General features: G+C 43.0%; 1 protein-coding gene across 1 annotated transcript; it reads left to right on the top strand.

The window, feature by feature from the left end:
* Nucleotides 1-664: 664 nt before the first annotated feature.
* LOC138167999 (solute carrier family 22 member 20-like) lies at nucleotides 665-21,609 on the top strand (the record flags this gene model as incomplete). The annotated part of the gene is made up of 7 exons (XM_069096970.1): nucleotides 665-833; nucleotides 2,283-2,406; nucleotides 6,747-6,862; nucleotides 10,210-10,424; nucleotides 14,391-14,499; nucleotides 17,434-17,568; nucleotides 21,275-21,609. Coding segments are annotated over 7 exons (971 nt in total), but the record flags the coding sequence as incomplete, so codon positions are not given.
* Between the last annotated feature and the right edge of the window lie 1,859 nt (nucleotides 21,610-23,468).

Genomic DNA, 23,468 nt, shown 5'->3' with positions numbered 1-23,468 from the left:
CTCAGTATTCCTTCCTTTCCCCTTCCCAGAGATCCATTCCACAAAGCAAATAGTATTTTTAAAGGAGAGGCAGCTAGGAGGCACTGCAGGGGGTAAGCACTGGGCCTGGAGTAAAATCTGACCTCAGACACTTACTAGCTGTGTGACCCTGGGCAAGTCACTGAACCTCTCTCACTCTCTGTCCTTATTTGTAAAATGGGGATAGGAATAGCACCTACCTCACAGGCCTATTGTGAGAATCAGACAAGTGAATGCCTGAAAGTGCTTTTAAAACTTTAAAGCACAAGAGAAATGCTAGAATCTCATTATCATCATGAATAATGAATGGAAATGAAACCTCTCTTAGACCAATGATACCATCTTCCTAGCGCACAGCAGGAATTCAGTAATTGTCTGCTGAATGGAATCATTGGTGTATGTGTGCCATGGAGCTGACAGAATGTAAGCTCCTTGAGGGCAGAATGTGCCCTGTCTTTGTCTTTATGCCCCCATCCCCCAGCACAGTGCCTGGCACATGGTGGGTTTCACAGCAAATGTTTGTTGAAATATTTACTGTTGAATCCTTGAGTTATAACCAGTTTGAACCCAAGTTCTTGGCAATCCTACCATTGCATTCTTTCTGCATTTCACAAAGCCTAATGTTTTATCTTGTTTTTCCTTTAAGCTTTAGAATGGATACCTACTGAGAGACGGATCCTTGTGAGCACTTGTAGTGCATATGCCTTCCCTCTGGGACAGATCCTCCTGTCTGGATGGGCTTACCTGTTCCAAAAATGGCGCTGGCTGCAGTTTTCCACTTCAGCTTCTTTTGGGATCACTTTTCTTTTTGCCCTGTATGTGGACAGTACAGCAAATACATTATGCAGTCAGTCAGTCAGTCAGTCAGTCAGTCCAGTAGCCTTAATTAAGCACCTCCTATGGGCCAGGGCCTTACCTAAGAAGAATCAGAGACTCAAAATAGAAAGGCCAAGTGGCAGGCAAATAGAAGTTCGTGTGGGAATGTGGCATTGGGAAAGACCAGTTGGCACAGCTGCTCCAAAGCCCTCCTAAGTCCTTCTCCCCCTCACTCACCTGGTCCTGTGCAGAGAAGTTTCTGCTGTGTAATGCACGATGCTGCCATCAGTCCCCAAGAGGGCTGGTCATGCCTCTGGGACCATGACAGCTCCACCAGGGCTTTGTGTCAGAACTAACTGGGTCTCATCGACAGCTGAGAATCCAGAAGTGCTATTTCCTGTGCCTTGGGCCAGGCCCAGCACACACCCCCACTGAACTCACTATCCTCAATTGTCTTTGATAATAACAATAGCTGGTATTTGTACAGAACTTTGTGATTCCCGAAGCTTTTTCCATGTCTTTTCTCACTGGGCTTTCATAAGTCTGGGAGGCAGATACCATTATTAATTATCCCCATTTTGCAGATGAGGGAAACAAACCTGAGGACAGTTAGTCAAAGTTCATGTGGACTCTGTGATCCTCTGAGCATGCTGGGTCCCAGCACTAGGGGCAGGAAGGAGTCACTGACCAGCAGCCCCAGGGATCCTGAGGCCCTGGAGCTGCTACATTCCCAGGACGCCCTTGAAGTCTGGCTCTTAGAACCCTGAGCTTTCTTTACAGCTCAGGGCAGGAACAGCCTCTGTGTGACACCTTTCAGCTGCTGCCGCCTCTTTGTGGCTCCCTCCCCACCCCTACCAACGATGTGGTATGCCTTTTGGGTCTAGGTTATGTACATGTCTATGTGCACATGTCACTTCCCCTCATGGAATGCAAGCTCCTTCAGGGTAGAGAATCTTTGCAATTGTGGCACTCTTTCCAGTGGCTGGCACGCAGTAGGACTTTTAAGATGCTCTTTGGCTGACTCATTAATGAATCAGAATGTCTTTGGTGACTGCAAGCTACCTTTCACATTCTGTTCACAGGGCCATGTTTATGTCTAGTCTTGAAATCATGTGGGCACATCAGTGTTGGTGCCAATCAGGTGTTCCAAGAAGACCAAGGTGGGAATGTTAGATCTATCCATGCCCCAAAGAAGCTCTCATCAGGCTTAGGAGCCCTCTGGAGCAGCCAGGAAATGGATTTCCCTCTGGAGCACCTTCCTGAATATAGAGCCCCCCTGTTTGGGGACACATCCCATGGGGGAGGGAAGTGGTCTGCAAATTATCCCAGTAACCTCCCCACACTGTGTCTGGCTCTGAATGGACCAGTGATAATTATAATCACAATGGGCCCCAGCTGTGTTTGGGTCCCATCCTCAGGGCTTTTCCTTTCTCTCCTTGCTCCATCAGGGCCCTCCCAGAATCTGCTTGTTGGCTGATCACCCACAACAAACTCCATGTGGCTGTGAAGACCCTTCAGAAGGTGGCCTGGATAAATGGCCAGAAGGAACGGGGGAGCAAGCTCACTGTAGAAGTACGACTGAGGGCAACCCTGACTTCATTCGCAAACACGCTCCCAGGAGGGATTGGTTAATTCTAGCATTTGTACCCAATCTATTCCGAAAAGTAATTGCACATGGGTTGTGAAGGTGAAATGCACACCTCCCATGGAAGGAAAGTGAAGGAGAAAGCTAGTGTGGAAACCAGTTGGATTAGCGGTTAGAGAGGCTAGCTTCTCTCTGGAAATTCGGTTCAATGTAAACAAGTCTTTGCAGCCCATATTAAGTCTGAAGAATCTTCGTCCCAGCTCCCACTTCCCTGATGAATTGAGTTCCCAGAGCTGCTTGGCTCCATCCTCTTCAGGTCTGTAGAGTAACTATGACAGGTTGGATTTGACCTGTCTTACACCAAGAGGTGGCTCTTCCTCTTGCCAAGCCTGACCCCTCCATGTGCATAAGCGATCCCACCATCCGGACTTCAACAACACTTTGCCCCTCTAGCATCTCTGGTCTCCCATTTATCTTCAGACTGACCCTGTCTGCTGACTCCTTCCCTCCTGCCTAACCACCATGCCTCTGTCCCTCTGTTCCTCAAAATATCCTCACTTGTTCTATCTCTGCTCTCATACTCCTTGAGAAAAACCATCTGCAGTAACTGCCTCCACTTCCCCTCCACTCACTCTCTTCTGAAATCTCTATAACCTGCATCCTGAGCTCATCATTCTGCCAAAATTTCTCCCGTTAAAGTAACCAGAAATCTCTTACTCACCAAACCCATTGGCTTTCCTCAGCCCTTCTCCTTCTGGACTTCCCTGCAGCCTTTGATTGCAGTCAATCCACCTGTGCTGCTTGAGAGTCTCTTCCCTCTCCGGTTTCAGGACACACTCCCTGCAGTTTCTCCTCCTACCTCTCTGACCACTCCTGCTCACCCTCCTTTGCTTGGTCTTCATTCGGTCCTCCTGGATTACTCTGAGTGTTCCACTGGTCTCTGTCCTGGGCCCTCTTCTCTTCTCCCTCTGTGCTTTTCACTTGGTCATAACCTCATTGGCTCCCATGGGTTTACTTATCAGATAGATGCTCATTATTCTTAGTTTGATTTATTCACTCAGCCTCTCTGTGACCTCCAGTTTCCCTCCTCCCACTGCCCATTAGCCACCTTGATATGGATGTCCAATGTACATCTGCATCTTCATGTAGTAAAACTAAACTCATTCTCTCATACCCCAAAGCCTCCTCTCTTCTGCACTTTGCTGTTACTCCTGAGAACACCCACAATCCTCACAGTCACCCAGACTTCCACCCTCAGTGTCATCCTGCCCTCCTCACTCTCTCCCATCACCATATCCAATCTCTTGACGGTCAGCCAGGTTTCAGTCATGTCTGACTCTTTGTGACCCCATTTGGGGATTTATTGAAAAAGACACTGGCATGGTTTAACATTTCTATCTCCAGTTCATTTTATTGATCAGGAAACTAAGCAAAAAGGACTTTAGTGACTGGCCCAAGGTCACACAGCTAGTAAGGGGTCTGAGGTGGATTTGAATTCAGGGAGATGAGTCTTCCTGGATCCTGGCCCAGCTCTTTATCAGCACCACCCAGTGGTCCATTGCACATTGCCATTGACTATGAATTTAACCATCCCTCTGTGTCTTATGTAGGTTCCCTGTCTCCTCTGGCACTGCCAGCAGTCTGGTTCAGGCTCTTCATCACTTTATGCCAACACCGTTGCAATAGTCTGTTGGTTGCTCTGCCTGCCTGAGTCTCTCCCCACTCTCACCCACCCCCACTCTGCTGTCAATAGTCCAGGTCTGTCCCTGTCACCCCCTACTCAATAAACTCTAGAGTCTCCATATTCCCAACACCCCCAGGATCCCACAGGGAACCCTCTGATGACATTTAAAGTGCTTTCTAACCTGTCTCCTCACCAGGATTTTTCCAGTCTTCTTACTCACCTTACACCCCCCATGACCCACACAAGGTTCCCCATTTCCTGTTGAGAAGCATTTTCAGTGCCCATCCCCCAATGCCTGGGATGCTCTTGCTCCCCATCCCTACCTTGTGGCCTCAGTGGCTTCTTCAACTCCTAGCTCACATTCCCCCTTCTATGAGAATGCTTTCGGGATCCCTCTTCACTCCAGGGTCTTCTCCCTGGCTATTATCACCAATGCGTGTGTACTTTATGGAGTTTGCTTGGACTTGGTCATCTGTCTCTTGTCTCCCCCGTTAGACTGCGAGCTCCTGGAAGGCAGGAGCTCCTTGTGACCTTTCTCTGCAAGCTCACTGCTTGGTGCTTAGGTATTTGTGAATGTTTAGTGACTGACATTCTCTTTCTTTAGAGAAATACTTTATTTATATTTACTTGAGCTCCTAGCTCTGTGCTTTCCTCAGAGATGAACAGTCAAGAGTCATTTTCTCTGCCAGCCTTTTATAAACACCCCCCCACACACAGACACACACACACACACCCATGTGCTATGGTGATATAATAAGAAGCATTATCAGCAGATAGGTAGAGCAGTAGATAAAACACCAAGGTTGGAATCAGGACTGCCTGAGTCCCAATCTGGCCTCAGGCACTTACTTGCCATTGAACCAGGGGTAAGTCACTGAACTCTGCTTGCCTCAGTTTTCTTTTTTATAAAATGAGCTAGGGAATGGGATGGCATACCACTCCTTTATCTTTGCCAAGGACCCCTAAATGGGGTCATGAAAAATGAGGCAGGAACGAAACAACTGAACAACTGCAATATGAGAACATTTGATACCAAATATACCTCTCAAGGAATTGTGCCACTTTCGGTATGTTTAACCCAATCTATGCATCAACTACCTATTGAGCCCAGGAGACAATGGACTTGAGCTTAGAAATCACATGTGAGAATGGAGAAACTCAAAGTTTTTCATGGCTAGAAGTCATTTTCTCCCATTCTAAGGTGCTCAAGAAGTTCCTCTTGGGTCTGGTGTAGTTTCTTTGCTGGACTCCTTGTTGAGTTGAGTCCAAAGATGAGGTGGGTGCAGAGAGGAAGGGGGGAGGGTCCTTGCAAGGAAGGAGGAGCTAACCTTGTGCTCTGGAGACAGCTGCTGCTGTGACTGCTCCACTAGTCTTAGTTACAAAAATTGCCTCCTTCCATTCTCAATTTTTCAAAATGGTGAGACCTCGCATTTTGGGACCATACATCTCTTTGGAATATGTTGTAGTATATGGTGTAATATGCTTGTTTGATCCTAATTTGTGTCAAACTATTTTTTCAAATCTCCTGGCAGCTTTTTTTTTTCAAATAGGAGGAGTCCTTACTTTCATGTCAACAATAATTTCTTCAGTGCCTTCTTTGTACCCTGTACTATTCTGGGCACTGGGAATATAAAGTTTAAAAGTAAATAGTCTCTGCACTTGTAGAGTTTACATTTTCCTGGTCAGAATGAACAAGTGCACAAAAAAGTAAATGGAAAAAAAGTTGCAAAATATTTGCCCTTATTTCATTATTTTTCAGTCATGTCTGACTCTTTGTGACCCATTGTGGGCTTTTCCTGACAAAGATAATGGGGTAGGTTTGCTATTTCCTTCTTTATGTCATTTTTCAGATTTGGAAATTGAGGCAAACAGGTAAAGTGAATTGCCCACAGTCCCACAGCTAAAAAATGTCTGAAGTTGGCTTTGAACATATTTCATTCTAAGTCCAAGCAGAACACTTCATCACTGGAGCTATTAGGAAAGGTCTCCTCTAGGTGGATGCAAGGTGAATGTGGAAGGAGCTTGGAATACCAAGAGGTAAATGGACTAAATTCTTGGGAGAATTTTCCAAGTGGATTTGATTGGAAGAGACACCATATCATATAAGGGCTGATGTCCTCATTGATACTTCTGCAAAAGACAAAAATGTTCATAAGACGAAAGGTATCTCTTTCTCTTTCTGTCCCTGTCTCTCTGTACCTAGGCAACTAGGGTCTGGAGTCTGAGGACCTGGTCTCAAACCTCACCTCTGATACTCACCACCTCTGTGATATTGGTCAAGTAACTGGAGCTCCAGTTACCTCAGTTTTAACCTGTGTATGACAAAAGGATTGGGATAGATGCCCTCAGAGTTCTCTTCAAGCTCTGGATTCATGTCCCTATGGTCCATTGCACATAGAAGCAGAGTCAGTGACATTATGGGATGGTCAGGTGATAGGTTAGGCTAATGACATGTACAGCTTCACTTTTCCTCATGTTCATATACAGGGCTTGGCATTCTAACTGGTTGCATGGTTCCCTACCATAGTCATATCCCTGTTGGGAAGATATACAAAAATGGTCCCTTCATTTCTTTTGCCTCAAGACCCTTGAACTCAAGTATTTAAGCTGACTTCTCCTTCCTGTGCCCTCTCTCCTAAACAGGGGGTAATGTCCTATATTCAGGAGGACCTTATTACTGTGAAGCCAAAGTCTTCTTTAAGAGACCTTTTCCAGACCCCAGCAATGGGCAAGATGACTTTGTGTATCATTTTTCTCTGGTGAGTAAACTTCATTTTTAATCTACTGATAGCATCCAGAGTATCAAAATAATTCACCAAGAATCAGATATACTCACTCTGCAGTGTAGATCCTGATAATTCTCTCATCCCTCATCTAGGAGGATATGAAAGATTGGGGCTCATAAATGTGAGAAAATGTAATGCAGGAGTTGCTTGGGATGCTGGGGTTATTACATGAATTAGTCCCAGAATAAAAATGGTTCCTTTTGGAGGGGAAGGGGGGGGGTGGTGGAGTCAAAATGGTGGAGTAGAAACAGGACCTCTGTTCGGCTCCAGCTCTCACCACCTCCAATCCATGTAAAAGGGGACTCTGAACAAACTTTGGAGCTGCAGAACCCACAAAATGACACAGAGAAGCTAACCTCCCACTGAGGACAGCCTGGCAGGCTGGCAGGAATCAGCTAGCATACTGCTGTGGGAGCTGAGCCCAGGCCCGGTGAGCAGAGATTTTAGCCCCAGGGCATGCCTGACCAGCCCTCTGCTGGAGGGACTCCAGATCAGCAGCAGCCGTGGCTGTTTCCAGAATTATCAACACACACATGCTAAGGACAAAGTGAGAGGTCAGTGCAGTGTAGACTTTGGGACCCAGTAGTTGGGAGTGCATAGGCTTCTGCCCCTGGGGCAAGAAGCTGCTGAGGGTTGCGTCCCAGCCACCACCATGTGGCAGCTTCAGCTCCTGGCCTGCAGAGTGTAGGGGGACCAAGCGACCAGTCTGAGGGGTATTTGCTTTTGCTTTAACCTGCTTGGATCTGGATTATGGTCTGGGTGGAGGTCCTGGGGTGTGTGACAAGCTTGCCAGAGAGTGTGGAGGCTTAAGAGAGGGCACTGAACTATTACCTTTGGCAACTGAGAAAACCCCAGCTTTTGGAACGAAGCTCCCCTGTCTGGTGGCAGAGTCCTACTGTGGCAAAAAACCCCAAAAGTCAAGTAATCGAGTGGCAAAATAAGCAGGCAAAGGAAGCAAATAAAGCAAAGGAATCCAACATTAGACTCCTATTTTGGGGACAAAAAGGATCAAAGCATGGAACAGGAGGAAGACAATGAAGTCAGAACTCCTGCACCAAAAGCTTCCAAGAAAAATACGAACTGGTTACAGGCCATAGAGGACCTTAAGAAGCAGATAAGAGAAGATGAGAAAAAATTGGTAAGAGAAGTGAGAACGATGCAAGAAAATTACTAAATGAGAGTCAACTGTTTGACTGAGCAAAATAACACCTTAAAAAATAGACTAACTTAGGGCGGCTAGGTGGAGCAGTGAATAGAACACCGGCCCTGGAGTCAGGAGGTCCTGAGTTCAAATCTGACCTCAGACACTTAACAGGCACACACAACACTAGCCGTGTGACCTGGGGCAAGTCACTTAACCCCAATTGCCTTCCAAAAAACAAAAAAAATAGACTAACTCAAATGGCAAAAGAGGCTCAAAAAGGCAATGAGGAGAAGAATGCCTTAAAAAGCCAAATTTGCCAGATGGAAAACAAATCTCAAAAGCTCACTGAGGTGAATCATTCCTTCAGATTAGATTGGAGCAAATGGAAGCTAATGATTTTATGAGAAATCAAGATACTGTTAAACAGATCCAAACAAATGAAAGAATAGAAGGCAATGTGAAATATCTCATGGGAAAAACTACTGACCTGGAAAATAGATCCAGGAGAGATAATTTAAAAATTATTGGACTACCTGAAAGCCATGATCAAAGAAAGAACCTAGAAATCATCCTCCAAGAAATTCCCAAGGAAAACTGCCCTGATATTTTAGAACCAGAGGGCAAAATAGAGGTTGAAAAAAATCCACCAATCACCTCCTGAAAAAGATCCCCCCAAAAAAACTCCTAGGAATATTATAGCCAGGTTCCAAAATTCCCAGATTAAGGAGAGAATATTACAAGCAGCCAGGAAGAAACAATTTGAATATTGTGGAAACACGATCAGGATAACCCAGGATCTGGCAGCTTCTACACTGAGGGATCAAAGGGCTTGGAATATCATATTCCGGAGGGCAAAGGAGTTGGGATTAAAAACAAAAATCACCTACCCAGCAAAAGCGAGTATCATGTTTCAGGGGAAAATATGGTCATTCAGTGGAATAGAGGACTTTCAAGCATTCTTGCTGAAAAAACCAGAGTTGAATAGAAAATCTGACATTCAGATACAAGAAGTAAGAGAAGCATGAGAAGGTAAACAGGGAAAAGAAATCATACGGAACTTATCAAAGTTGAACTATTAACATTCCTACATGGAAAAATGATAATTGTAACTGATGAAACTTTTCTCAGTATGAAAATAGTTGAAGGGAATAGAAATATATCAATATATCTATATCGGATGGTATACTGGTGTATGAATACATATGTGAATGTGTGTATATATGTTTAGAGGTATACATAGATAGAGGGCACAGGGCCAATTTTATAGGAAGGGATGATACTTAAAAGGTGAAATTAAGAGGTGAGAGAGGAATATAATGAGAGGAGATGGGGAGAGACAGAATGGGGCAAACTATCTCATATAGAAGAGGCAAGGGAAAATGGTTACAATGGAAGGGAAGAACAGGAAGGCAAAAGGGAATGGGTCAACCTTATTCTCATTGAATTTGGCTCAGGGAGGGAATAAAATACACACTAAATAGGGTATCTCACCCTACAAGAGAGGAGGGGGGAGGAGAAGAGACAGGGGATGATGGAAGGGAGGGCAGGCTGGGGGGGAGGGATGTTGGAAGCACCCACTTTTGAAAAGGGATGGGATCAAAGTAGAGAATAGAACAAGTGGGAGGTGGGATAGGAGGGAGGGAAATATAGTCAGTCTTTTACAATATATCTACTATGTTATTGTTTTGCATTAGCTACACATGTACAACCTATACTGAACTGCTTATCTTCCCAGTAAGGGTGGGTGAAAAGGGAGGAAGAGAATGAATCTGGAATTCAAATTTTTTAAATCAAATGTTTAATATATATATATATATCATTATTAATACGATTTTACATATAATTGGGAAATAAGATATACAGGCACTGGGGCATACAGATTCACCATGCCCTACTGGAAAAGTTGAAGGGGGTATGGGAGAAGATATGGGAGAGAGCAGATTGGAGGAAGGGATATCCTGTGGGACTGCTATTTTGGGTCGGTGGGTAAGGGAAAAACAGGGAGAAAATTTGCAACTCAAAATCTGGCAGAAATTAATGATGTAAATCAGAAGTTAACAAAGCATTTGAAAAATGAAAAAAATTGTTCCTTTTAAGGCAAAAGATTCATTTCATTAAAGAGAAATGAAAAAATGAAGCATCTACACTCTATAACAATAAATGGTTGTTCTTGCAGGTTTTCTTCTGGATTCGCCTTTTATGGAATTAGTTTGAACTTGCAGAAATATGGGTTAAACATTTACTTGGTCCAAGTGCTACTTGCACTCATAGATTTCCCTGCAAGACTGCTAGCAGCCATTAGCATGTCTTATCTGGGAAACCGCTTCACGTTGATATTCTGTGGAGTTTTCTCTGGATGCACGCTCATCGCTGTCATATTTGTGCCTCAAGGTGAGAAAGATTTAATTAAATATGTAGCACTATATATAAACTATCTAAAATGAATAGGTGATGTGATTGTGTTAGGCTCTGGGTCAACAGAGATGAAATGAGAGACAAGGAAACTATTCTTGAGGGTGGGGCCAAGATGGCGGAGTAAAAGGAGGACCTTGTTTGAGCTTCTGCTCCAACCACCTTCAATACCTGTGAAATATGACTCTAAACAAATTTTAGAGCTACAGAACCCACAAAGTGACAAAGAGAAACAAATCTCCTGCTGAAGGCAGACTGGCAGGCCGACAGGCATGGTTTATCACATCAAGCTGGGAGCCAAGCACAGTCCTGTGTGAGGAGTGTGGTCTTAGATCTGGGGTGGACCCGATCAGCTTCACAGACCAGCTGGAGCAGACTTCAGGAGAGTGAATCACCTGTAGCCATGGTGATTTCCAGAATTCTTAACCCATGAACATCAAAAGGAAAGTAAAAGGTCAGTGGGGAATTCTGGTGGAACTGGGTGACAGAAGAGTGAGGTCCAGCCCCTGCCCCCAGGTGAGAGATGGTGGCTACAGCTGCTGCCCCATGGCTATCTCAGGAGCTCCTGGCCTGCAGATCATAGGGGGCCAAGTGAACATTCAGAGGGTAATCTCTCTTGCTTTGACCTGCTTGGAGCTGGGTCATGGGCTTGGGTGGTGGAACGCCAGTGTGCCAGACCTTGTGGTGGCTGTAGTGAGGGCACCCTCCTCATAGCTCTGGGAACCTGAAAACCCCAGAGATATAGAACAAAGCTCTCTCTACTCTACAGAAGCAGAGTTCTGCAGTGGCAAAGAGCTCAAAACTCAAGTAATTGGCTGGCAATATGAAAATCAGAGGAAGTGCAATCAGACTACAGAATCCTAATTTGGGGACAAAAAGGATCAAAACATTGATCCAGAAGGAGACAACAAAGTCAAAACTCCTATATCAACAGCTTCCAAGAAAAATATGAATTGATTACAGTAGGCCATGGAGGAGCTCAAGAAGGATTTTGAAAATCAAGTAAGAGAAGTGGAGGAAAAATTGGGAAGAGAGAGAATGATGCAAGAAAATTATGAAAAGCCAGTCAACAGCCTGCTAAAGGAGACCCAAAAATACACTGAAGAAAATAACACCTTAAAAAAATCGACTAACTCAGATGGCAAAAGAGACCCAAAAAAGCCAGTGAAGAATGCCTTAAAAAGCTGAATTTTCCAGACAGAAAAGGAATTTCAAAAACTCACTGAAGAGAATAATTCCTTCAAAATTTGAATGGAGCAAATGGAAGTCAATGACTTTATGAGAAATCAAAATACTATAAAACAGATCCAAACAAATGAAAAAACAGAAGGCAATGTGAAATATCTCACTGGAAAAACCACTGACCTGGAAAATAGATCCATGAGAGATATTTAAACATTATTGGATTACCTGAAAGCCATGATCAAAAAAAGTGCCTTGACACCATCTTTCAAAAAAGTATCAAGCAAAATTGCCCTGACATTCTACAACCAGAGGGAAAAGTAGAAATTGAAAGAATTCACCAATAGCCTCTTAAAAAAGATCCCCAAAAGAAAACTCCTAGGAACATCATAGCCAAATTCCAGAGTTCCCAGGTCAAGGAGAATATATTATAAGCCTTCAGGAAGAAACAATTTGAGTATTGTGGGAACACAATCAGGATAAGACAAGATCAACAGCTTCTACACTAAGGGTTTAAAGGGCTTGGAAAATGGTATTCTGGAGGTCAAAGGAGCTAGGATTAAAACCAAGAATCACCTACCCAGCAAAACTGAGTATAATGCTTCAGGAGAAAATATGGTCATTCAATGAAATAGAGGATTTTCAAGTATTTTTGATGAAAAACCCAGAGCTGGACAGAAAATTTGACTTTCAAATACAAGAAACAAGAGAAGCATGAGAAGGTAAACAGGAAAAAGAAATCACGAGGAACTTATTAAAGTTGAAGTATTTACATTCCTACATGGAAAAACAATAATTGTAACTCATGAGACTTTTTTCAGTATGAGGATAATTGAAGGGAATATATATACATATATATATATATATGTATGTATATGTGGACCTACATATGTATAGGAGTATGTATGTATAGGAGGGTTTATGTGTGTATTAATACATATGTGAGTTTGTGTATATATGTGTACATGTATACATAGATAGAGGGCACAGGATGAGTTGAATAGAAAGAGATTATATCTAAAAAATAAAATTAAGAGGTGAAATAGGAATATAATGAGGGGAGAAAGGGAGAGATAGAGATAGAGAGAGAAAGGGTAAATTATGTCATATAAAAGAGGCAAGAGAAAACTGTTACAATGGAGGGGAAGAGCAGGTAGGTGAAAGGGAATGGGTCAACCTTACTCTCATTGAATTTGGCTTAAGGAGGAAATAACATACACACTCATTTGGTTATTTTACCCTACAGGAAAGTAGGGGGGAAGGGGATAAGAAGGGGAATGATAGAAGGGAGGGCAGATTGGGGGAGAGGGTAGTTAGAAGCACATACTTTTGAAAAGGGACAGGGTCAAAGTAGAAAATAGTATAAGGGAGGGGCAGGATAGGATGGAGGGTAATATAGTTAGTCTCTCACGGTATAACTACTATGGAAATGTTTTGTATAACTACACATGTACAACCTATATTGAATTGTTTATCTTCCTAGTGGGGGTTGGTAAGGAGGAAAGAAGGGAAAGAATCTGGAAATAAAAGCTTTAAAAACAAATGTTAAATAATTGTTTTTTACATCAGATGGGAAATAAGATATACAGGCACTGGGGTATAGAAATCCATCTTGCCCTACTAGAAAGTTTGGGGGGTGTGGGGAAGGATATAAGAGAGAGCAGATTGGGGGAAGGGGTATTCAGTAGGCTCGATATCTTGGCATGGGGAGTAGGGGAAAGACAAGAAGAAAATCTGTAACTCAAAATCTTGTGGAAATGCATGTTGAAAACTAAAAATAAATTTTTAAAAAGGAAACTATTCTATACCAGAAATCTGGATGTGGCTCAGCTTTAACTGGAAGATGGTCAAGCCAATCGTGCTATAGCATTGTAATAGAATATTACTGTGTATGGAAAGAAACAGTGACTATGAAGAACACATGCGAACATTTACATGAGCTGATGCAGAGTGAAGTGAGAGGAACAAGAAAACCACAGACACAAAGAGTACCACAATGTAAGAAGCAATAACTGCGACAATGATGGAACCATGAATGCTGTAGAATTCTAAGGATCAGACTTCATGATGAAAAAGAGAGAGAGGAAAAGATCCACCTTCCTCCCTTACTGGAAAGACAGGACCTATGGGGGTAGAACATTGCATGGGTGATTCACAACATCAACAATGTGGCTGCACTCACTGGAGAGATTTTATCTCACTCTTTTTGGTTTTTGTTGAAATAAAGGCTTTATTAAGTAGAGGAGGGAGGAGGGTTATATTTGGCAATGAATAGCATGTAAAAACCAAAAATATCAGTATAGGAAGTGGATCCCATCCTGCCGTAGTTCAATAATCACAATAATCACATGGTTCAATAATCTGTGTGCTGTGCCTACTCCTCCCATTCTTCTGTCTGCTCTGTTATGCAGCTGGGGGAGGTGGAGGATGTCTAAAGACTGGTCTGCCTCTAGCCCTCTAGTGCAGCACACAAGCAGACTGACTAGCTACAGCTCTTTAAAGAGTGTCCAGGAAGACAGGCATTTTGGTAACTGAATGTGAAGTGATCACTGAGGGCTGCATGTGAAACTCAGCTTTCTAAACTGAGCAGGAAATAAAATAAAAATAAAGTGTCAATAATAAATAGATTGTCATTAACTTGTCATAGCTTGAAAACCTCTCTGTCATGAATACAAAGGAATGAGATTCTAAACGAAGGCAAGAGAGCCAGAACCACCTTCTGAGCTTGAATAAACTCCTGATCTCCCCATTGTTTGTCCTCAGATATGGCTGCCATTAGGTTAACACTCACCTTGCTTGGAAAAGGGAGCTTGGGCACTATGATATTATGTCTCCACCTCTTCACATTGGAACTCTACCCAACTGAAATCAGGTAAGAATTTAAGGAAAATGTGACCAGAACATTAACAGTCAATGATAGTAAAATGTTCCTATCAAGGATTCAGGCAGGGATAGATGTACTGGGTCATTGGGCTGAAAACATAGCCCATTTGTACTCAATTCTATCCTATTGAACCATTACTTACTAATTGACTTCTAGAAGTCAGATAACTGTGCTTGGTACCGAGGATAGAAAGGCAAAAATAAAACCATCCTGTCCTCAAGGAACTTCCATTCTATTGACTTTGCCTCAAAGGTGAATATTCAAGGAATGGATGTACAATGATGGCATCAAATGCTTCCACAAACATCTCTCTATTGTGTGGTTCTCACATCCATCTGTTTTGGCTTATCTGGCTAAAGAAGAGCAATAAAGTGATTGACAGAATCTGTCTGGAGGATGATTGTCTGACATGCCCTGGATTACCAAAAGCCTGTTCTTTTTACATTGGAGGTTTAGTAATTGGTAGTCATTAGCTTGCTTTTGTCCAGATGCTTGTTAGGAAAGCAATTGATCTGATTTTCTCCATAATGCAGATGTTTGATGGAGAAGTCTAAAGTTTCTGAGTAACAATGAAGAGTATATGTTTAAAATATCACAATGTGGGAGAGAACATATGTTGGGGTGGGAAGGGCAGAGGAAGGAAAGAAGACACAGAAAAGGAAAGGGGACAATAAGCAAGGAGCAAACCCTTCCAGTCCTCTGTCCAAGGTGCTGATTTTTTCTCCTTTTGTACTAGCAGTATCATTCAGGCATTCACATCTTCTGTCATCTCTCAATATCCACTGGAACTAATTCCTCTAGACCTTATTAACTCACTCAGCAGTGCAGCCACCATCCTTTCAAATCCATTATTCCACCAAAAGCTTCTCTCCACAGTTTAACTTTCTCTCTTTTTGAGGTTAATAACTCCATGATCACTATGGTAAAAGAGAACCACACAGGGTACCTGGTCATAATGTTATCTCTCTTATATGTCAGAGGGCTATACACAAAGATGCAGCGGTAACAACAGTGGCACTGAAATGAGAGCATCTGGGCTCAAATCCTGCCTGCCTTTGATGCTAACGACATTTGTGACGTTGTTCCAATCACTTCTCTGACACAGTTTGCTCCTTTGTGCAATGAGAAAAATATTTTACTAGATAGTATTAGGACTCTTCAAATTGTTGATTTATGATTTTGTTAAATGTTTTGTTTACCATAGAATAACAATCTGTCTGTGATATATTCAGGAAAACATGCCAGGGCCTCTGTAGCTTCCCTAGGATTACAGAGGGTTCTACAGTGAATGTGGCTGAAATGGCGTATCAACAATGCAGTATTTATAATGCCTACAGTAACTATAAATATACTGATATGGTTATTAATCACAAAATATACCAGGCTGTCTATATGGGGAATAAAGCTAGAACATTTATTCAAATATCAGAAAACTGCATCCCCAAACCAGAAAGTCAAAGCCATCACAGCAGTAATGAATTTGGCACACATAGTTAATGTAATAAATACCCACATTCTCAAGCCTTCAAAACAGAACGAGCTACCTCAGGCAAAGGTCCTCCTGTCCTCACTCACAACAACTGCTCAGCGTCCATGAAGCATGCTCCCAACAGCTCCAGCCCCCCGAAGTTCCCGTTCCTGACAGTCCTCAGCAGGAGTCCTCAACAGAAATTCTGGCTGGCTCAAACTAAAAAAGGAGTTCATGCCTCTGGGCCACCACTGCCCACTACATGCCCTCTAGCTTGCCTTCTGCTTCCTCTTGCCCCATCCCTTCCTGCTACATCAGCAAATTCAAGGGGCATGGAAGATCTTTAAATTCCATAACCTTACAAATGATTTGGGATCTATGAAAATCACTTAACCATAAATACATTTGACTGCTTCAGGGAACGATCTTTTGTACAACACTTAGATAGAAGCCAGAATTTAAGATTATTAGATTTATAATGTCTTATTAGAGACTTTTTCAGCCTAGAGAACAGGTTCATGGCCCTGGGGTAAGAAGATTATGATGAGGATGGGAAGCCAGGTAAGTGTAATATTCCCTGACAAATGGGAACCAAGAATTGCAGGCCTTGTGACTCCCATGAGGGGATTTGAATCAGCACCTCATGTTTGACTCCCATTGGTGGGAGGGTGCTGCAATTCCAATGGTACGGCCTCCATTGAGTTCCTCGAGTGTGGATGCTCTAGGGATGTTTGCTTCTCCTTCCTGTTAGTAAAAGAGCAAATGTATATTCAGCTCCATTCAAGGGATTTCTTGTCCCTACTGTAGTGATAAAGAAATTTTAAAAAATTAAAGGCTCCAGGGGAGTTCTGACTATACCTATTCTTTAGTCAAAGAAAATAACCTTCTGTTGTTTTTACCAGCTCTTTTGTAGACTTATATATGTATATGTCTTTATGCATATATGAAACTCTGTTTGCATGTGGGCATGTGTGAGCAGACTCTACGAAGAATCCAAACCACTTTAGGCCCAAGAGATAAAATTAAGCCAAGAGAATACTTGGGTCAAACACCTCAGGAGGTCACAGGACAAGAGGCAGTGGGTGCCTCAAAGGTCCTCTGGATTTTGATAGAGCAAGGTGCAGCCCATTATATTTGCCCATGGCACAGAATCAAAGCTTGAACAAACAGCTTGTGGCTCTAGGCTGAGTGACCTGCTCCCCTTCACCTCTCAGCTGTATAAGCACACTTAACTAAATAATTACTGAGATCTATCCATTCAACTTCCACCCTATTACAAGAAAGGCACTGAGGTAGGTGTGAGGGAGGCAGCCGAGAAGCAGAGCAGTCCCTGCCCTCACATTACTTACATGCTAACGGTTCTTTCCAATTTTATTCACTTGCAGGCAGAAAGGATGGACGCTCCTCCAAACAACAGAGGCTGTAGAATGGGGATATGGTTGCCACTGATGAAGAAAAGGGGAATCAGTAGTACGCCAAAGCGTGCACCAGAAGTCCCAACACTCATTCCTTTCTGCCTTTGCTGCTTCCTTCCTCATTGAGACTCATGGCCTCCCACTGCTGGAGACCATCCAAGAGACAGACAACAGGTCAGTTCTTGACTCCTACCAGTGACAGTGTAACTTTAAATGAGATCCAGGTGTTTGGAGGTGTTTCTTCCCCCGGGCTCAGAATATGTAACAGTGGTGAGGGAAATATTTTGGGTAGTTTCAGAGTTACCATGACAAACCCAAGGTCCATAGCCCAGTCCCCAAATCTTTTCTTCCTATTCACTGTTAAAATAAGAAAAACAATATACTACATTGTTTTGTGCTAATGTGACAATTACTGGGAATCAAAGTACTTGGAGACACCTGGGTGAATTTTTTAATAGATTTACCATGTATGGTTCACCTCAATTATCTCATTAAGATTCTCTTCATTTTAATTTACTTTAAGAAATGCCATGTGCAATGTAGAGCATGAAGGAGATACTGGAGCCAGTTACAAAGTTACAAAAAATCATCTTTCTGAGCCTCAAATACTTACTAGCTGTGTGACCCTGGGCAAGTCACTTAACTCTTTCTCAGTTCCTCATTTGTAAAATGAGCTAGTGAAGGAAATGGCAAACCACTCCAGTATCTTCATAAAGAAAACTCCAAATGGGGCCAGGAAGAGTTGAATGTGACTGAAATGACTGAACAACAAATGTGCAAGGTAAAGCCTTAGATGGTGGGAATTCAAAAAAGGTACCAAGTATATCTCATTCTTTAGATTATTATGTCTTTGCACAAAGCACAAGTATGATAACAACTGTGTTAAAAAAAAAGAAGAGGTTCAGGCAAAGATTGATGGGAAAATATAGGTGGGAAAACTGACAAAGCCCTGCAAATCACTGAAGACTTCACGGAGGAAGCAGGGCTGGTCTGCCCTCCACATAGATGAGAAAATCAGTTTGCTTATGCTAAAGCAATGAGAACCTCTTTTCAAGTCTGGCTGTCCTTTCTCTCAGTTCCCCAATATAGAGAGCCAAGAAGAAAAGTGAAAATCCACCTTGTTCTGTACTGCCACTTCAGGACCATGCCAGCATTACTCACCAAGTGCTCCCACTTTGAACTGAGTATCATCAGTCAATGGTCCTGGGATGCTGTCCACACTCTTGTTATCATCTCCTGTGTTCCAGATCACCGCAGCAGTGATCTTGAGTTCCTCACTTTCTAAAGAAACGCATTCTCCATGTCACTATACTCTTCTCATTCAGCGCCACATTTGCCTTCATCCTTGGGGACTTCTATATCGGCAATGACGACACTCTGAACACTCTCCAGTTATCAGTTTCCTTTACTCCTATGCCTTCTAAGCCCACTCAAGCTCAGATGCCCGTAGTGGCAGCCACATCTTAGACCTCAATGTCACACAGATTGTTTCACCTCCAGGATCTTGACCTCTGAACTTTCACCCTGATTCTACCTGCTGCTCTCCTCCCTCTCCTGTGTCCTACGCCTTCCTACACTGGTTTTCATCCTCATGTTGTAGTCCTCTCCTCCCAGTCAGTCCCTCACCCCTCTTCTTGCTTCTTGCTCTGTTTTTAATGATCTCGACTCAGTAATCAATTCAATTTGCTGTTCTGCTCCCTGTTTAAAATGGCCTTTCCTAAGAGCTAACACTCACGCTCACTTTTGTTCCTATATTTCCACTGCTCGTGAACACCACACCACCCTTCACTTCTACTCCCAGGAATCCTACTCCAAGCTCCCCCAGAGTGGCCATGCAGACTTTGTCAGCAGACCCCCAGTCAGTCAGTTGGGACCCGTTCTTCACACAAATGCCCATTGCCCTTTGGGTCAGCTCCAGGAGCTAGCAAGGATTTATGGAATTTGCCTCTTTGCAGTTTTCACCCTTTGCTCCTAGTCTGCACCGTAGAACTCAGCAGAACCATTCTAATCTCTCTTCTGTGTTTCAACCCTTCAAATACTTGAAGATACCTGCCCTGTTTCCTTTAGCAAGAGGCAGCTGGGAAGGAATGGACGGAACATTGGGCCTGGAATCAGGGCAACCTGAGTTCACATCTGGCCTTTGACACTTAAATGTGCAAGGGACCTTGGGCAAATCACTTTACCTCCCTGGGCCTCAGTTTCCTCAACTGTACAAAGACAGGCTGGGGCCAGATGCTTCTGAGGTTCTTCTAGTCTCTAGATCCATAGCTCAGTTTCCATGCAGTCACTCTCCTCCGGATGAGTATCAATGTGCTTCCCAAACTGTGATGTCAGGAAATGAGCACAATGTTTCAGAACTGAACTCATCACGGGATGGGACATCTGGTGGGATTTTCACCTTCATGAGTGTTTTACTCTCTTGGCAGGAGGATGGGGGGAGTGTGGGTGCTCACCCTGATATGTTCTCTCCTTGCCAACTTCCCTGAGAAGGACTGCTCCTGCTCATTTGCACTCACAATATTTTCAGGTCCTAATGTTAAGCTCATAGTGGAAGAATACACTCCCCTTATTCAGAACTTCAGCCCTTGACATGTCCTTTAATTTACATAACCAGCTAAATACACTGGTGACATTTGTAGACCAGATATTTATTCATTCACTTCACAATAAAATAAGACATAATGAGAACATTACAATTACTCACATATTAAAACATATACAAGGATAATAATTATACATACAGTTTTATAGGAAATTGTTGATATACATATATGAAATTATAATGAAACAAATGCAGGAATTATTAAAAATCATCATCCACATGTGAACTTGGGTCACATTCTCCCAACCATACACTCTGTGGGGGAGAAGGGGCACACACTTAGAGACAGCTGCCAAGGATGCATATTTGAGAAGAAATCTCACATCCTAGATGTAACCCAAGTATAATAAACCTTCATATTTTTTCCTTGTCCTGAGATTTGGATATAGCCTCTGTGTGCAGCAGATGCTTCCTCTGCCATGCTCAGTTGGTTCAGGCTGTGCCTGACTGACCCTTCACTAGCTCCAATATCTCAGCTAACCTGGTTGATCTGCTCTGTTATTTCTCTGATTCTCTGCTGTGAAGCTGTTCCTTTGTTCACTTGTACATACTGCTCAAGAGCAGCTCTACTACCCATGACTTCCAGCCTCAAACTTAGAGGATTCATTTCTGACATCTATACTTTCCCCCTCTCTTTCTCTTCCTTTTCTGGGTTCAAGCACTGGGCACTATCTGGAAATGACCTTCCTTTAACTAAAGATTCATAATTGTATCCTCATCTTCTGTCTATGACCAGTTAAATTTACATACGTCCCTTATTATAGAACCATTCTAGTGTCTGTATCATTCTAGTACACATAGTTTGCCATAAACACTACTGTCTCAGAACTCTGGGTCTCTTCCTCAGAACTCACCTTCAAACATGTGAACCACTGAAGCAGATATCTAACAAAAACACCTCCATATGAGAAGGCCATACCCTAAAAGGACAGGACCTTGCACAGATATGAACTCAATGTTCTCTGCGTACATCTTTTTCCCACACCCTCCAATGCTAAACTAGATAGAACGTCCTCTCCTTGAAGGCACGGTATATGGCCATTTTTATTTGGGTGTTCACAGTGCCTTACATATAGTAAGAACTTAATAATTGCTAGATAAAATGATTGCATTGACTTACTCAGATTTATTTTAAGATTCATCATCCTCAGCCAAGATTTCTGTGTTGAAGAAAATTTCTTTTCTACTATGTTCTAGAGCCATTTCTTCTAGCTTTAATTAGCTTTGCTTTGGATGTCTGAGAGCAGTTGCTTTGTTTTTGTGTTTCTCCTTGACCAGGATGAAGAGGACACAGTCTCTAAAAGGAAATGACAGTCAAGATGTACAGGAGAGACCAGCCTTGCTTATTCCTGAGATGCCAGAAGTTGAGAGCACAGTCTAATTCCCTCTTGTGGGCCCTCAACTGCACTTCTGAGGGACTGCAATGTCTGGACACAGCTTCATTATTTTTGCTTTTTCTGAAGTGAGAGCTACCTTTTCTGGATTGAGAATGCATTCTGGTTGCTGAAAGGGTGGAACAAGTTGGCCTGGTAGGACTTCCCTGACATGCAATACATGAAGTAAAGTCTTAATTCTTAATACTTTTAAAAGAGAGCAATAAACAATGAGGAGAAATACAATCTTCCCCCTTGGCTGTGTAGGGCAGTGTAGCCCTTTGTAAGATTATTATGTCTGTTTTGTATGAGTTACCTTACCAGGCAGGTGCACTGGACACAGAGTAAGCCTGTTTGCCAAAAGGAGCCAATCTGGAGCCTGCGGTGGGCCAAATTCTTTCCCCCTCCCTGTAGCAGCAAGCACCCCAGTGTCCCCAGGGTGGCTGCCAACACAGGTTCTTAGATCTGCTTTTCTAAAGGAAAGCAACTCAAAATAGGTTAACATTGTTTTAATCAGACATATATCATTTACCCAGTTCAGGGGAAAAAAATCAGCACCCCGAACTTCAGAGAATACAGACAAGTTACAAGCAGACATCAAATACAGAGAAACATCAGCAGACAGGCTTCCAACTGTCTGATCATTACATCTATACCTAATCAGTTACCAGAGAGGGAAGCAGCAATATCTGAATTTTCAAAGTCAGGGGGCTCAATGGCTGCCTAGAGTCTTATCTGGTCAAATCACTCAACTCTTCTCAAAGTGAGCCTCAAAACAAAATATCACATCAGGGTATATATATCCTTCTCCTGGCTCAGAGAATGTCACAACCCTCTTGACCCACTGCCCAATCACAAAGCACCAACGTGTGGGTGCTCCTGAAAAACAAACCTCCCACCACAGGCTCCATGTGACCACATTCAGCATATTAGGGAGCAGAGCACATTCTTATATCAAGGAAGGTTCTCAGAGTCACTTAAGCCTGTCAAAGGGCCTAGGGGAAGGGAAGATCTTAAATCCTCATTCCCAAAACACTCCCAGAAGTCTTTGCTGGTATTGAGCTGTGTCGCCTAAATTGACCAAAACCAGCTTTGCAGTCAACTGTTCCTACAAAATATCCAGTTTCTGTAACTCAGTTTTACCCTAATCCTTCACTGAACCCTATCCTTTGTGGTTTTTAAGAATAAATTGTGCCTGGATCTCCTAGGCTGGGGACTCTTTTCTACTGGGGTACTTCAGCACTAGTGTCTGATTCTCCTCCCAATAAAATGTTTCTGCTTTCAGCTCAGTTTGGTTTGTTCTGCATTTTGACAGGTGGATTTTTCCTGATTGATATTTCTGGCATCAGAAGTGGGATTCTTTATGGTGAGGGTCTCAATTGTGATCAGTGGAGGGGTGATTTAAGCTCTTTGGTACCAGCTTGGACCCTTTGATGTCCAGTCTGCCAAAAATGATTACTTTTCTTGGTTTTTACATCACTTTCATACCCAAAACTACCACAGCCATGCCATATACTGTAGTAGAGAAGAGAAAGGTGAGGAGGAAAGCAATTCAACAACACTAATCAACACATCAATTAGACTGGGTAACATAGACACACAGTCACCACCTCTTGCAAAGATGAGAGAGGTGCACTTGGTAATTTCTTCTCTGGCCCTGAGCTTTGTCATTATTTCTGTTCCAGTTCTTTCTTTTGACTTTGCTAATGGCAACTGTTTCTCTTTGCAACAGCAAGCCTGAGGGTCTTCTCCTCCCAGCTAGATTCTTTCTCTCTTTTTTCCCTTTACTCACTTCTTAAAGAGAATCCAGTGAATGGGTGTTACCTCACTGTAAGTGAATAACTGAAAGGCCCTAGCCTAAAAGGGCCAGGGTCTCCCATTGCATCGTGGGGAATCTCCAGTCATCCTGTTGAATATCAGGTCACTGAATCCAGATGGCTCTGGAGGAGAAAGTGAGGCTGGTAACCTTGCCCAGCCCTCCTTCACTCAAATCAAAGTCAACTGCAAGTCATGTCATCATTTCCCTGATGGCATGGTCCCTTTGGAAAATGAAGGATAATGGGATGGCTAGGTGGTGCAGTAAATAGAGCACTGGTACT

This window comes from Petaurus breviceps, unplaced genomic scaffold, assembly GCF_028583685.1.
Source record: "Petaurus breviceps papuanus isolate PSGF00001 unplaced genomic scaffold, PetGlider_PUasm1.0 348839, whole genome shotgun sequence".
In the NCBI taxonomy this organism is placed as follows: Eukaryota; Metazoa; Chordata; class Mammalia; order Diprotodontia; family Petauridae; genus Petaurus; species Petaurus breviceps.
This window is presented reverse-complemented; position numbering and strand designations above follow the sequence as displayed.